Source organism: Procambarus clarkii, chromosome 3 (assembly GCF_040958095.1).
Source record: "Procambarus clarkii isolate CNS0578487 chromosome 3, FALCON_Pclarkii_2.0, whole genome shotgun sequence".
NCBI lineage: Eukaryota > Metazoa > Arthropoda > Malacostraca > Decapoda > Cambaridae > Procambarus > Procambarus clarkii.
Window position 1 is genome coordinate 10,734,896 of NC_091152.1, and position 14,465 is coordinate 10,749,360.

At 42.4% G+C, this 14,465-nt stretch overlaps 1 protein-coding gene across 2 annotated transcripts in view; it reads right to left on the reverse strand.

Moving 5' to 3' along the window:
- Positions 1–1,058: 1,058 nt before the first annotated feature.
- LOC123749698 (poly [ADP-ribose] polymerase tankyrase-1-like) overlaps positions 1,059–14,465 on the reverse strand; it is a 91,268-nt gene continuing 77,861 nt past the window's right edge. For both annotated transcript variants that reach the window (XM_069329108.1, XM_069329114.1), the window contains 2 exons: positions 12,934–13,752; positions 1,059–7,996 (listed from right to left, as the gene is read on the reverse strand). In XM_069329108.1, coding sequence (XP_069185209.1) covers positions 6,263–7,996; positions 12,934–13,752 — 2,553 coding nt within the window. In that variant the 3' untranslated portion in view covers positions 1,059–6,262. The remainder of the gene's footprint in view (positions 7,997–12,933; positions 13,753–14,465) is intronic.

Sequence of the window (14,465 nt, forward strand, 5' to 3'; positions counted from 1 at the left end):
GCATCTGCGGAACTGCGATGGCAGACCAATATGGTCGTCATGGTCTGGTATGTCGTAAATCACAGGGTAAAATCGCAAGACATGAAGAAGTCAACGACATCATCAAGAGGAGCCTCGCCACAGCCCGCTGCCCGGCACAAAGAGAACCACACTTATCCAGACCTAACGACCCTCAGAAGCGCCCTGATGGGGTCACCTTGCTACCTTGGAAGGATGGTAAGCAAGTGGTATTGGACTACACGTGCGCTGCCACACTGGCCAGTACCTACCTCCACTACAGCACACGTGAAAGCGGTGGTGCTGCTTCTTTCAGGGAATCGCAGAAAATTATTAAATACAGAGGTCTAGCACACTGCTACAGCTTTGTTCCGACCGACTCGGAGACCCTCGGTTCGTGGGGAAAATGTGCATTGAAGTTCCTGAAGGAATTGGGGGACAAATTGATCAGCGCTACAAAAGACCAGAGAGCAAAAAGTTTCTTGTTCCAGCGCCTCAGTGTTGCGATTCAGAGGGGAAATGCCTGTTGCGTCTTGGGCACTAGTCCAACTTCAGAGGAATTCGAAGAAGTGTTTGACTTGCAACAATGATCAAACCCGTCTGTGACATTCATCAATGTTTCCCATTGTTGTGTTTTTCAAGAGATCCATAACCTTTAAGCACCTTTTTGCATTATTATTTTTGTATCAACCCATGTATATCTTGTAACCATCAAATGCATAATAAAGCACAAAAAATAAAAAAGGAAGGGGGTGGTAGGAGAAAAGCACACAGAAACTGTATTGGAGGGGATCTAAACATTCCCTCTAATGCGTTATGCGTGGTTTCCTCCGAGGCTATGGGTCCCCCTTCTTCCAGCTAGAGGTGGTACTCCCTTCTATATATATATATATATATATATATATATATATATATATATATATATATATATATATATATATATATATATATATATATATATATATATATATATATATATATATATATATATATATATATATATATATATATACATATATTTATATGACAGTGTCAGACCACGAAGGAAGAATTGAAACAAATTTCCTTAAGTACTTTCGTATATAATAATACATCTTCAGAAGGGTGAGTTACATGTACATTGATTTGGACATATATAGACAGGAGAGAATGAAGTGAAGTGAGGTACAATGATAAATGTATGACTGGGAATGGGTAGATATAAATAGGGGCTGCATTCTATGGTGCAATAGGCCCATATATTGATATTAATGAGATAGTGGATATTTACACGGTATTATTGAAACCAAATGATCCTATTCAAATTGCCCTTTATCTGATCATTCAAAAATTGATTTAAATTTTACAAACTACTGCTAATGTTCAAATTACATAATTTTGTAATCTCTATTAGAGCAGATTCAATTATGATCCAATTGAAAGTACTTTTACAATTCGTTATTGAAGAAGCCATCTCCCAATCAATTTGGTGAGAGTTTTCTTGACAAATGAACAAACAAAGTATTAGACAATTGGCCATGTCTTACAGAGTATTTATAACACGATATTCTACATTTCAAATCTTTAGATGTTTGCCCAACATTGAACCTATTACAATCTTTACAAGGTATTTTATAAATGACACAATTATCACTACGAGGACTGTGTCTAACTAAAGGTTTTCTAACAGTATTTTCGTAATTAAACAATACATGTATATCAAAAAGATTCAAGGCCTTGACAATATTTTCAAACCCAGAAAAATATGGTAAATATTACACATTCTCTGGGCGAATTTTCTCACTGCATATATTATTATAATATGTACGACGTGCTTTGCTATGCAAACTTCCAAAAAACTTAATGGAAAACAAAGCTTGAGACCAATAGAATCAATATTCTTAAACTCTTCATCTACGAGTTCTGGACTAACAACCCGAAGAGCTCTTAGATACATAGAGGAAAAAATAGAATTGTTCACATTGTATCTATGCCCTGAGAAATAATGAACATAAGATGTTCGTAGGTCTTGGCCTTCATAAGATGTTCATTATTTCTCAGGGCATAGATACAATGGGGAAAATATTTTTTTTTTCCTCTATGTATCTAAGAGCTCTTCAGGTTGTTAGTGCAGAACTCTTAGATGAAGATTTTACAATTACTATTAATACATGTACCAGAATTACATATAAATTTATTATTTAAACTTAAATAAAAATTTTATTATATTTAAGGGAGCAATTTGTGTTACATATGCCAATATTAGCGAATTCACAGAACTAAATAATTTTCCTACAGGCTCGCCATAGCCCGTGCTACTTGGAATATTTTGTTCCAGGTAGCAAATCTTAAAAACAACAACAACTAAATTGTTATTTGATCCTGGAGTAACACAATTTTTAACAAATGCTTCACCAGCAGATAAATTACATTAAGAATATACATAATGTATTTTAGAGAATAATAAATGATTTAAGTATTTAAATTTGAAATTATTATTTGTTGAATTTGTAAGGAGACAAATAATGTTATAAAAGTGAATCTTAGCAAATTAATAACAAAATATTTATCTGATCTTTGAATATCTAAATGTCTTAAGAATGTTTCATACAACCATAAAATAACACATACAATTTATTAAAGAATTTAACTTAAAGCACATAAATTTATTAATTAAACATGTAAAAACTAATATTTATATATAGGGAAGAAAATAGTTTCAGAAAAAAAACATATATTATATAAATTATATAAATAAATATTTTAACCACTTTTGATTAAACGTTGCTAAAAGTCCCTTTTTCCACACTTGACATGCCCACAACACTCTGGAAACGTTGATAATAGTTTCAACAATCTTTTGTGTATGATGGGCTGGTATCTTATTTACCGGATCTCCCAACACATTGTTGGAAGAATAATATTAATTGATTAATATTTAGTTAATCCTTGCCACATTCTGGTCAGTCTCGCCTCATGTAACTGGATTAGTGATATTCCGGACTTTCTTAATGATACTTCTCATAAGTTTCGAGTCTTTCCTGTTTTTAACTGGGAGTTTGTCTTAAGGGAGTGAATGGAGCCATCATAGAAATGGTTCCTTCACAGGTTGGTCAAACATGACTGTGTTACTGCTCATTTTAGGCAAGACTGGTCGCTTGGGACAGTCACGGTGCCAATCACTGACTCTTTCAACTAATCTGAAACACTCTGATGAAAGGAGCAGCTAACTATCCGTCCCCAAGGAATAGAAGAGTTCATGTGAGGGTATTGCCTTGTGTCGCGGTGTCCAGCACAACACTCACACAGTCATGATGACAACAGTCCCCATAACAACAGTCACCATGACAACAGTCACCATGACAACAGTCCCCATAACAACAGTCACCATGACAACAGTCACCAGGACAACAGTCACCATGACAACAGTTACCATGACAACAGCCACCATGACAACAGTCACCATGACAACAGTCACCATGACAACAGTCACCATGACAACAGTCACCATGACAACAGTCACCATGACAACAGTCCCCATAACAACAGTCACCATGACAACAGTCACCATGACAACAGTCACCAGGACAACAGTCACCATGACAACAGTCACCATGACAACAGTCACCATGACAACAGTCACCATGACAACAGTCACCATGACAACAGTCCCCATGACAACAGTCACCATGACAACAGTCACCAGGACAACAGTCACCATGACAACAGTCACCATGACAACAGTCACCATGACAACAGTCACCATGACAACAGTCACCATGACAACAGTCACCATGACAACAGTCACCATGACAACAGTCACCATAACAACAGTCACCATGACAACAGTCACCATGACAACAGTCACCATGACAACAGTCACCATGACAACAATCACCACGACAATAGTCACCATGACAACAGTTACCATGACAACAGTCACCATACAACAGTCACTATGACAACAGTTTCCATGACAACAGTCACCATGACAACAGCCACCATGACAACAGTCACCATGACAACAGTCGCCATGACAACAGTCACCAGGACACCAGTCACCATGACAACAGTCACCATGACAACAGTCACCATGACAAGTCACCATGACAACACCCAACATGAAAACAGTCACAATGAGAACAGTCACCATGACAACACTCAACTTGACAACAGTCACCATGACAACAGTCACCATGACAACAGTCGCCATGACAACAGTCACCATGACAACAGTCACCATGACAACAGTCACCATGACAGCAGTCACCATGACAACAGTCACCATGACAACAGTCACCATGATAATAGTCACCATAACAACAGTCACCAGGACAACAGTCACCATGACAACACTCAACTTGACAACAGTCACCATGACAACAGTCACCATGACAACAGTCGCCATGACAACAGTCACCATTACAACAGTCACCAGGACAACCGTCACCATGACAACAGTCACCATGACAACAGTCACCATGATAATAGTCACCATAACAACAGTCACCAGGACAACAGTCATCATGACAACAGTCACCATGACAACAGTCACCATGACAACAGTCACCATGACAACAGTCCCCATGACAACACTCGACATGACAACAGTCACCATGACAACAGTCACCATGATAACAGTCACCATGATAACAGTCACCATGACAACAGTCACCATGACAACAGTCACCATGACAACAATTAAACACAATATTTCTCCCCTGACAATAACAGATAGCAGGAGAGGACTACAAGTGCCTAACAGAACCAGGTTGGATAAAACGTTAAATGAAATAATGTTGTTGAGGCGGACGACCATTATTTTTCATGACAATAATGATCCCATTGAGAGGTTCACCTTCCTTGTATATCCTTCTTGTCCTGTAAACACATACAAGACTAAGTGTTCTGTCAGCAGAAGATTCCCTGAGAAAACTACAGTCCTACAGCTTAAGTTAGTGACTCAGTTGTTAAGGAAGCCCCATGTGAGTCCTAAGTATCCTGTCTTAGGTTTTCCAGCTATCTCAGACAGTGTAACACTGTAAAAGTGTTTGGTTTAGGTTAATACATACATAGAGTACATGAGTCACAGACAAGGATCGGAGAGGCGCCAGTTGTCTGCCTGAGATCTCACACCTCAAAGCGTTAATGACCCCAAGTGACCTGAGGTCAGATCATGAGAATTTCACCTTGCTTCCGCTAAGCTTATAATTGTAGTCTGGTAGCCTTCAAACATGCCGACGTTTAAGGAGTGGCTTGGTAGTGCCGGAGGCTATCTACTTGTGGGCGGAGTTAGCTACTAGGTTCCCCAATATAAACTCGGAGAGCTATCCAGCATGAAGCATTAACGAGACAGAACAGCACACGAGCCAGCAGAGAGAGAAGACAGCCCTACCAGGGAGGCTGTCGGCCGGCAGGGCGGGAGTCTCTGTCAACTACAGACCCCCCCCCCCCTCTCTATTCAACTTAGACTCAGTCCTCGGTGAGTGAACATTAAGGTGACTTGGTCGTGTTTACATATGTTGTGTGATGATCAGGGGCAGTCAAGTTGTAGGGTTCTCGAATTCTTGGATGATGACTCACTTTGAATATTAATCGTTAACATTTTAATTGGATTGCTTAAGTTATGATACTTATCATGAAAAATATAATTGTTGAATTTATTATTTAAATGGTCTTTCACTGTGTTCCTTAGAGTTTTGAGTTGAGGTGAGAAAGCCTCTGTGATTACTGGTTTCATGATTTAATGAGTACATGTTTGGAGTTGATACATGGTAATAACATCTTTTGAGAATATTTTGATACAGGCAAGTTCCATTCCTTGTCTTGTATGTAATGATCATGAATGGATGGTGGCAGCATTTCGTCTTCTACTATCTACTCTTCTACTTCTAATATCTACTCTTCTACTTCTACCTATCTACACCTCTCCCTCCACCCCCTCTCTAAACTCCCACTTTCAACTAATGACCCTCCTCGCTCCTCCCACCTCTCTCCCTCTCACCCCCAAGCCCTCACTAATTACTTCACTATTCATTTCTTTCCTTTCGTTTTCTCTTATACGTTTGTGGCAGTGATTATGTATTCTAGAGTTCTCTCTGGAGTTTCGGGTAACTGATCAAGTGACGGCGCCTTGTAGTCGTAGCACCTAGGTAGTCAAATACCTAGGTTACAAGGTGTTGAACGAGAGAGGTTGCCTTAGGAACTCTGGGAGTGCTCTAGAATAGTTAGCTAACTGGGGACGGGATAACGGACTAGAGAGAGCTGTTTCCCCCGGCCTCGTTAGTTAACTGGGGGGTGGAATAATGGACAAGATAGAGCTATTTTCCCCACCCCCCGTTACAACAGTTTCAAGATAGCCAACAATATCGGGAGCTCCTTCACCCATATTGGGCTTGTCACAATCTCCACCGAAGTAGGCATTAACTTTGGCTGGCACGAGAGACTCAACACCAGTTGATGGATCAACCATCTCATGGCACATGTCTCTGAAGACAGACCTCACTATGGTCAATATATCTTTCTCCTGCCACTCCATTCCTGTCTCCCGCTTCCTTTGCAGCTGCCCCAGGAAGGAATTTTTGAGGCAGAATCCTGCAGGAGTCGGAACTTTCCAATAGCGAGAGTCCCACCAGGAAAACTGGTTCTTGACGTGTCTGGGCATCCAAGGCTCAGCCTTCATGCGGGAGAGAAGAGTCTTGCAAGTGAGAAACACCCGACGCTCCTGAGGCTCCAGCTGCTGCAGCACCTCCACCTCTATCGCAGCCAGGCTACACCTCCACGACCCATCTTCTTTGTTGCTGAGCTGGATTATTTGTGAGGTTTCGGGTGTGAGGGGAGGTCTGCTGATCTCCTCAGGCCAAGGCGCCACCACCACTGGCACTAAGTCAACACTGACCAACAACAGCGGATACTCACTTCCCTGCCAGGCCAGTGACAGTGCCACACCCACCTGCGTCCTGGTCAGACCAGGTGGCACTAGACTAAGACGCTCATCACCAATGGTGTGGCTCTTCAGGCACTCTCTCACTCTATCATAAAACTTTATTACTAAGTTATTCCCATGGAGACTAGAATTTTTCGTCTCTATTTTGACTTTTAAGTTGTGACCGCTGGCTAAGACTTCTTTCTCTGTTTGTTGTATAATTTTAACTTTGACTCCAGGAAGCTCCTGGAGAACAAAATTAACGTCGAACTCATCGGGACAATAGAGCCTTGTACCATCTGCAGCGCTCCCAGACAGTCTCAGTTTCCCTCTAAAAGTTTCAGATGAAACATTTTCTGTAATTTGTTGAAGTTCTTTCATTACTTCATCCTTGACCTCTTGTGCTTCACACATGGTGAAGTCAACCGTTGTCTTCTCTAAGTCTCTCACCAAGCTCCCCAAGTCAATACGGCGGAGAAGGTTCATTGCAGCTTCTGTTGGGTCATTATTTATGTGTACAGTATTAGATGATGATTCAGATTCACGTATATTGTACTTCAGGAGATATTGAGAGAAATGTCTACGGACTTCTTGTGGGGTAGTTCCCGCCCTGCAGGTAGGTTCAGGTTCTATAATAAATTCTGCTAAAAGTTCATAAACGTCTTCATGGCCGAACATTGCAGCGAGGTGGGAAGGCGTGTGGCCGTATCTGTCAGGCAGGAGCGGCTGGGCACCGAGGCTCAGAAGGAGGAGGACGCAGCCAGACTTGCCATGAGCGGCCGCCTGGTGGAGGGCAGTGGTGGCAGCGGTGGGATCCACTAGTGTGTCTACAGCCAGGCCTCCCACGTTCACCAGAAGGTATATCAGCTGCTGCAGCCCACTTCGTGAGGCCACCAGGAAAGCCTTGGGTCCTGTGGACCACACTCGGGATCCTCTATCCCCTACTATCTTCTTGGCCCGAGTAGTCTTCTTCAAGTAGGTAGTGAATAGAATCTCCTGAACGTCCAGAATCTCCCGCACATGATGCTTGTCAATGGGGTGTTTTATCTTCTCCCGTAGGTCCTGCAGCTTGTTCCTTTCCTTGTTATAAATACTCTGTAAAATATGTTGGGTTATAATCACTCGTAATTATTATCACAAGCTTTTAATACCAACGGGTTCTGATATATATATATATATATATATATATATATATATATATATATATATATATATATATATATATATATATATATATATATATATATATATATATATATATATATATATGCGGTAAATCCACAGAGAAATATGAAATGAGGTGAACGTTTCGGCTTTGTTAAAGCCTTTGTCAACACCAGACTGACTAAGGAGAAGGGAGAAGGGGGAGGATATATAGGCCGACACCTGACCAACCCATCCCTAGGGTTGGTCAGGTGTAATTAACCAAAAACAGGTATAGCTTAGCTTAGAATGGTCAAAGAGGATTAAGCGGTCAGAGAATAAGGATGAAAGATTAAAGAAAAGCCTCATGAACACACAATATATGAATATACAATTATAATGAGACATTGTAAGCCTCTCTATCAGAGTTGTTTCTTAAACTGTTGTGCAATATTATAACTTAAAAATGGATCAAGTTTGTACATTCCAGTACTAACAAATAGAAGATTTGGACACTGACTGATATTGCACAACAGTTTAAGAAACAATCATAGGCATAAATTCAAACTCTAGGAATCAGAATTAAAGACTATTTAAAAGTAAGTTAATCAATTAACTTAATCAATTAACTTTGTATGTATGTATTCAGGAAAGTTCACAATCATATGGATATCATAACTCAACCTTGATGCTGATTTGTCAACATTAATTCAGAATTTGAGCCACCACACAATAATTTGAGATCAACTACGGCTGACTGCCCCTGAAAATTCCACAACATATAAATTGGAAAGCACAAAATACGTCAATCTTAAAATTTCACTCACCAAAGTCCCTGAGTATAAGATGGTCAGTAAGGAGGGGGTGATACGGCTGACAGCTAGGGTTCCCACCGGGCTGGTACAGGTCGATGGGACAGGTAACATGACAGACAGACCTAGTCAAGGCTACTGGAACGTCTCTCTCTTTCTCCCTCTCTCTGTATTTCTCAAATGTTCAATTTCTTGTGTATTTAAGGGGGAAACCAGGAGCTAAACTCCGCCTACCAGCAGGTAGCCTCTGACTATCTTCCTACCACACCAACACAGCAGATTGTTTGATGGAAAGAAAACAGCCAACGTCTGCAGTTACCTGTTTAGCTGAGAGCGAGGTCACCTGATACCTCCTGACCTCTATGTAATCTGTGACAATTAACACTCAAAAGGTGTGACTTTTGAAATACTAAGGGCCGACAGCCTGGCGCCGCCACTATCCTGTGCACTGGCTCTCGTTAACATGTGAACTCTCGTTACACGTGAAATATTAAATAACCCCATTTATGGTGTTTCATTATAATATTAACAAAATTTACTTTAAATATAATCAAAAAAAGAAAAATGTATTTATTTTGCAGAACCTGTTGATTCTCGCTTACTAGGCTTAGTGGAACAGTTCTACCTGTTAGGCACAATATGTGTGCTTGTGTAGGAGAGAGATCGTAGTAACATAGTGCACTAGTCAATATAATATCCCTGAATATATATAACTGCATAATGATAAATTTCCTTAACTAGATGTTAGTTTAGTCAAGCCTAGGTAAGTATGAATGTAGTGAGTTGCACGACTGAATTGTGGAGGTGGAGCACCTCACCCACATACTGAGTGAGGTGTGGAGCATGTACACTTCCCATCTCCTGTGAGAGGATGAGGTGTGGAGCATGTACACTGACCTGCAGTAAGTGGGTGAGGTGTGGAGCCAGTACACTTACCTTCTCCAGAGAAAGGGTGAGGTGTGAAGCCTGTACACTTACCTTCTCCAGAGAGAGAGAAGGGTGAGGTGTGGAGCCAGTACACTTACCTTCTCCAGAGAGAGGGTGAGGTGTGGAGCCAGTACACTTATCTTCTCTAGAGAGAGGGTGAGGTGTGGAGCCAGTACACTTACCTTCTCCAGAGAGAGGGTGAGGTGTGGAGCCAGTACACTTACCTTCTCCAGAGAGAAGGGTGAGGTGTGGAGCCAGTACACTTACCTTCTCCAGAGAGAAGGGTGAGGTGTGGAGCCAGTACACTTACCTTCTCCAGAGAGGGTGAGGTGTGGAACCAGTACACTTACCTTCTCCAGTGAGAAAGGAGAGGTGTGGAGTCAGTACACTTACCTTGTCCAGTGAGAAAGGAGAGGTGTGGAGCCAGTACACTGACCTGCTCCAGAGAGTGGGTGAGGTGTGGAACATGTGCACTGACTTAGATTCTGTGACAAATTTTCACTCAATCAGCAGATATCGGAGCCAACGAGAAATGAAAATATTCTAGATCTGGTCTTTACGAACAATGAAGACATTATCAGAGACATTACGATATCATATACCACATACTCAGATCACAAGCTCATTGAAGTGCAAACGACCATCAATACTCAGAATAGACCTAAAACGTTCATAAAGCGAGAGGGGCTATTCAGTAAATTCAATTTTAATAATAAAAGGATAGACTGGGAGATAATAAACAGGGAACTTACAAACATTCCAAGGGGAACTGTTCTAAGTAATACAAGTCCTACAGAAGGAATAGAAAAACTGACTTCAGAAGCGTATCAAGTCTGTCTGAAACATGTTCCTTTGAGGAAAGCCAGAAAGAGATCTAACGTAGAAAGAGAACGCAGACGACACTATAAACGCAGGAAAAAAATAACGGAACTGCTTATGCAGACACGAATTCCAGTCAAAGAAGGAATAATTTAAATAGGGAGATTGAAGAAATCGAGCGGAAATTGAAACACTCATATGAAACTGAAGAAAGGCAGTTAGAACAGAAAGCAATTCAGGAAATAAAGAAAAATCCAAAATATTTCTTCTCATATGCGAAATCAAAAGCAAAAACCACTGCCAGTATTGGACCTATTCGTACAAGTGAAGGTTCATACACGGAGGATGACAAAGAAATTAGTGAAATCCTAAAAAAGCAGTATGAGGACATGTTTAGCACTCCAATATACAACATGAAGGTGGAAGATCCAGACAATGTCTTTATGTGGGATATTCAAACCCCTGTAAATATAACTGATATAAACACGAGCGCACTAAATTTTGAAAGAGAAATTGAAAACATGCCCATGCACTCGGCCCCAGGTCCAGACTCATGGAATTCAATATTTATAAAGAAATGCAAAGTGCCGGTAGCACAGGCACTCAGTATAGTGTGGAGGAAGAGCTTGGACACGGGGGAGATACCAGATGCACTTAAAGTAGCAGACATAGCCCCTCTACACAAGGGAGGGAGCAAAGCATTGGCAAAAAATTATAGACCAGTTGCACTAACATCGCACATCATAAAAGTATTTGAGAGAGTGATTAGGAGTCAGGTCACCAATTTCATGGAGACCAATGACCTTCCCAACCCAGGCCAACATGGATTTCGAGCGGGAAGATCGTGCCTCTCACAGCTACTTGAGCACTACGACAAAGTCACTGAGGCATTAGAAGAAAAACAGAATGCTGATGTGATATACACGGACTTCGCAAAGGCTTTCGATAAATGTGACCATGGCGTGATAGCACACAAAATGAAGTCAATGGGAATAACCGGTAAAGTAGGACGCTGGATACTCAGTTTTCTGTCAATTAGGACTCAGCGAGTAACGGTCAACCATATAAAATCTAGTCCAAGTGCAGTTAAAAGCTCTGTACCCCAGGGTACAGTCCTTGCACCGCTGCTTTTCCTTATTCTCATATCAGATATAGACAAAAATACAAGTCACAGCTTCGTATCATCCTTTGCAGATGACACAAAAATCAGTATGAAAATTACCTCGGCTGAAGACATTGAAAAACTTCAAGCTGATATTAATATAGTTTTCGACTGGGCATCAGAAAATAACATGATGTTTAACAGTGATAAATTCCAGGTACTCAGGTACGGTAAAAATGAGGACCTTAAACATAATACAGAGTACAAAACACAATCAAATGTACCCATAGTAGGAAAACAGCATGTAAAGGATTTGGGAATAATAATGTCTGACGACCTAACGTTTAAGGAGCATAACCAAGCAAATATTGCGACAACCAGAAAAATGATAGGATGGATTACGAGAACTTTCAAATCCAGGGATCCCATCACAATGGTTGTACTCTTCAAGTCACTTGTGTTGTCCCGTCTTGAGTACTGCTCAGTACTCACTTCCCCCTTCAGAGCAGGAGAGATTGCTGAAATACAGGGAATACAGAGAACATATACGGCACGCATAGACGCAATAAAGCACCTAAATTATTGGGATCGTCTCAAAGCCCTCCAACTGTACTCACTAGAAAGAAGACGAGAGAGATATCAAATAATATACACCTGGAAGATACTGGAGGGCCAAGTACCAAATCTACACAGTAAAATAACAACGTACTAGAGTGAACGATATGGAAGAAAATGTAGAATAGAACCAGTGAAGAGCAGAGGTGCCAAAGGCACAATCAGAGAACACTGTATAAACATCAGAGGTCCGCGGTTGCTCAACGTCCTCCCAGCAAGCATAAGAAATATTGCCGGAACAACCGTGGACATTTTCAAGAGGAAACTAGATTTATTCCTCCAAGGAGTGCCGGACCAACCGGGTTATGGTGGGTATGTGGGCCTGCGGGCCGCTCCAAGCAACAGCCTAGTGGACCAAACTCTCACAAGTCAAGCCTGGCCTCGGGCCGGGCTTGGGGAGTAGAAGAACTCCCAGAACCCCATCAACCAGGTAATCAACCAGGTACCTGCTCCAGAGAGTGGACGAATTGTGGAACATGTACACTGACCTGCTCCAGAGAGTGGGCGAGGTGTGGAGCATGTACACTGACCACCTCCAGAGAGTGGTTGAGGTGAGGAGCATGTACACTGACCTGCTACAGAGAGTGAGTGAGGTGTGGAGCATGTACACTGACCTGCTCCAGAGAGCGGGCGAGGAGTTGAGGCAGGATGACTGTGGGCTGGCGACCTGCGGAGTCAGGAACATACAGAGAGCCGTCCATGTCCTTCACCATTCGCTCCGCCAGTTCCCAGTGTCCAGCGTCCAGGGCAGCGTGCAGAGGACTCGCGCCGGACTTGCTACGTAAGGAGGAATGAGCACCAGCCAGGTGGAGGAAGCTGCAGGTCAAGGTGCACTTGGCACGAGCCGCCTGAACCATGAGCTTAGTCAGGCTCATCACTGACCTGCCTCGGGGCCAGCGTGCTTGCCATGGGACCTTGTCTCTTATGGTGGATATTAGTTCATCAACACCTGCACCAAGCTCTCTTACTTCATCAACATCTGCACCAAGCTCTCTTACTTCATCAACACCTGCACCAAGCTCTCTTACTTCATCAACACCTGCACCAAGCTCTCTTACTTCATCAACACCTGCACCAAGCTCTCTTACTTCATCAACACCTGCACCAAGCTCTCTTACTTCATCAACACCTGCACCAAGCTCTCTTACTTCATCAACACCTTCACCAAGCTCACTTACTTCATCAACACCTGCACCAAGCTCTCTTACTTTATCAACACCTGCACCAAGCTCTCTTACTTCATCAACACCTGCACCAAGCTCTCTTACTTCATCAACACCTGCACCAAGCTCTCTTACTTCATCAACACCTGCACCAAGCTCTCTTACTTCATCAACACCTGCACCAAGCTCTCTTACTTCATCAACACCTGCACCAAGCTCTGCCAGATCTTTGATCTTAGCACGTTCTTGCTTCAGTATATGAAGGAACACCTGTAAACACATTGTATTGTTGTAACACATACACCAACACCTGTATACACGGTACGACATAGACCGTGTGCACCATCTGACAGCTGGTGCAACAGGTGCACCTGGTGCACCAGGTGCACCTGTTGGTGCACCCAACAGGTGCTGTACCAACAGGTGCAGCCCGCGCGGGTGATCACACCCGCGCGGACTACGTCGTAAGGGCTAAAGTGTGTGTGGCCTAAGTTATGGTGGCGACGTGGGCCGTGTGCGTAACCACAAACTCCACCGCTATGAACATGTACTAAGTGCATCACCTCAAGTGCATGAGGTGATTTGGTGAAATGCTATGCCCAAGATTACCATCCGAGTTGCCGTTGGGGAAGTGGCTCAAATAGCCTTGGCTATCACTTCCTTTTGACGGCCGTGATGGTCAAGTGGATTAAGGCGCCCTGTAGTTACCAGTTGCGTTGCTCCTGGGAGTATGGGTTCGAGTCACTTCTGGGGTGTGAGTTTTCATTCGCATATAGTCCTGGGGACCATTCAGGCTTGTTCGCATTTGTGTTCCTCACGTGTGCCCCAAAGAATGAGGTGATTTGGTGAAATGCTATGCCCAAGATTACCATCCGAGTTGCCGTCGGGGAAGTTTGGCTCAAATGGCCTTGGCTATCACTTCCTTTTGACGGCCGTGATGGTCAAGTGGATTAAGGCGCCCTGTAGTTACCAGTTGCGTTGCT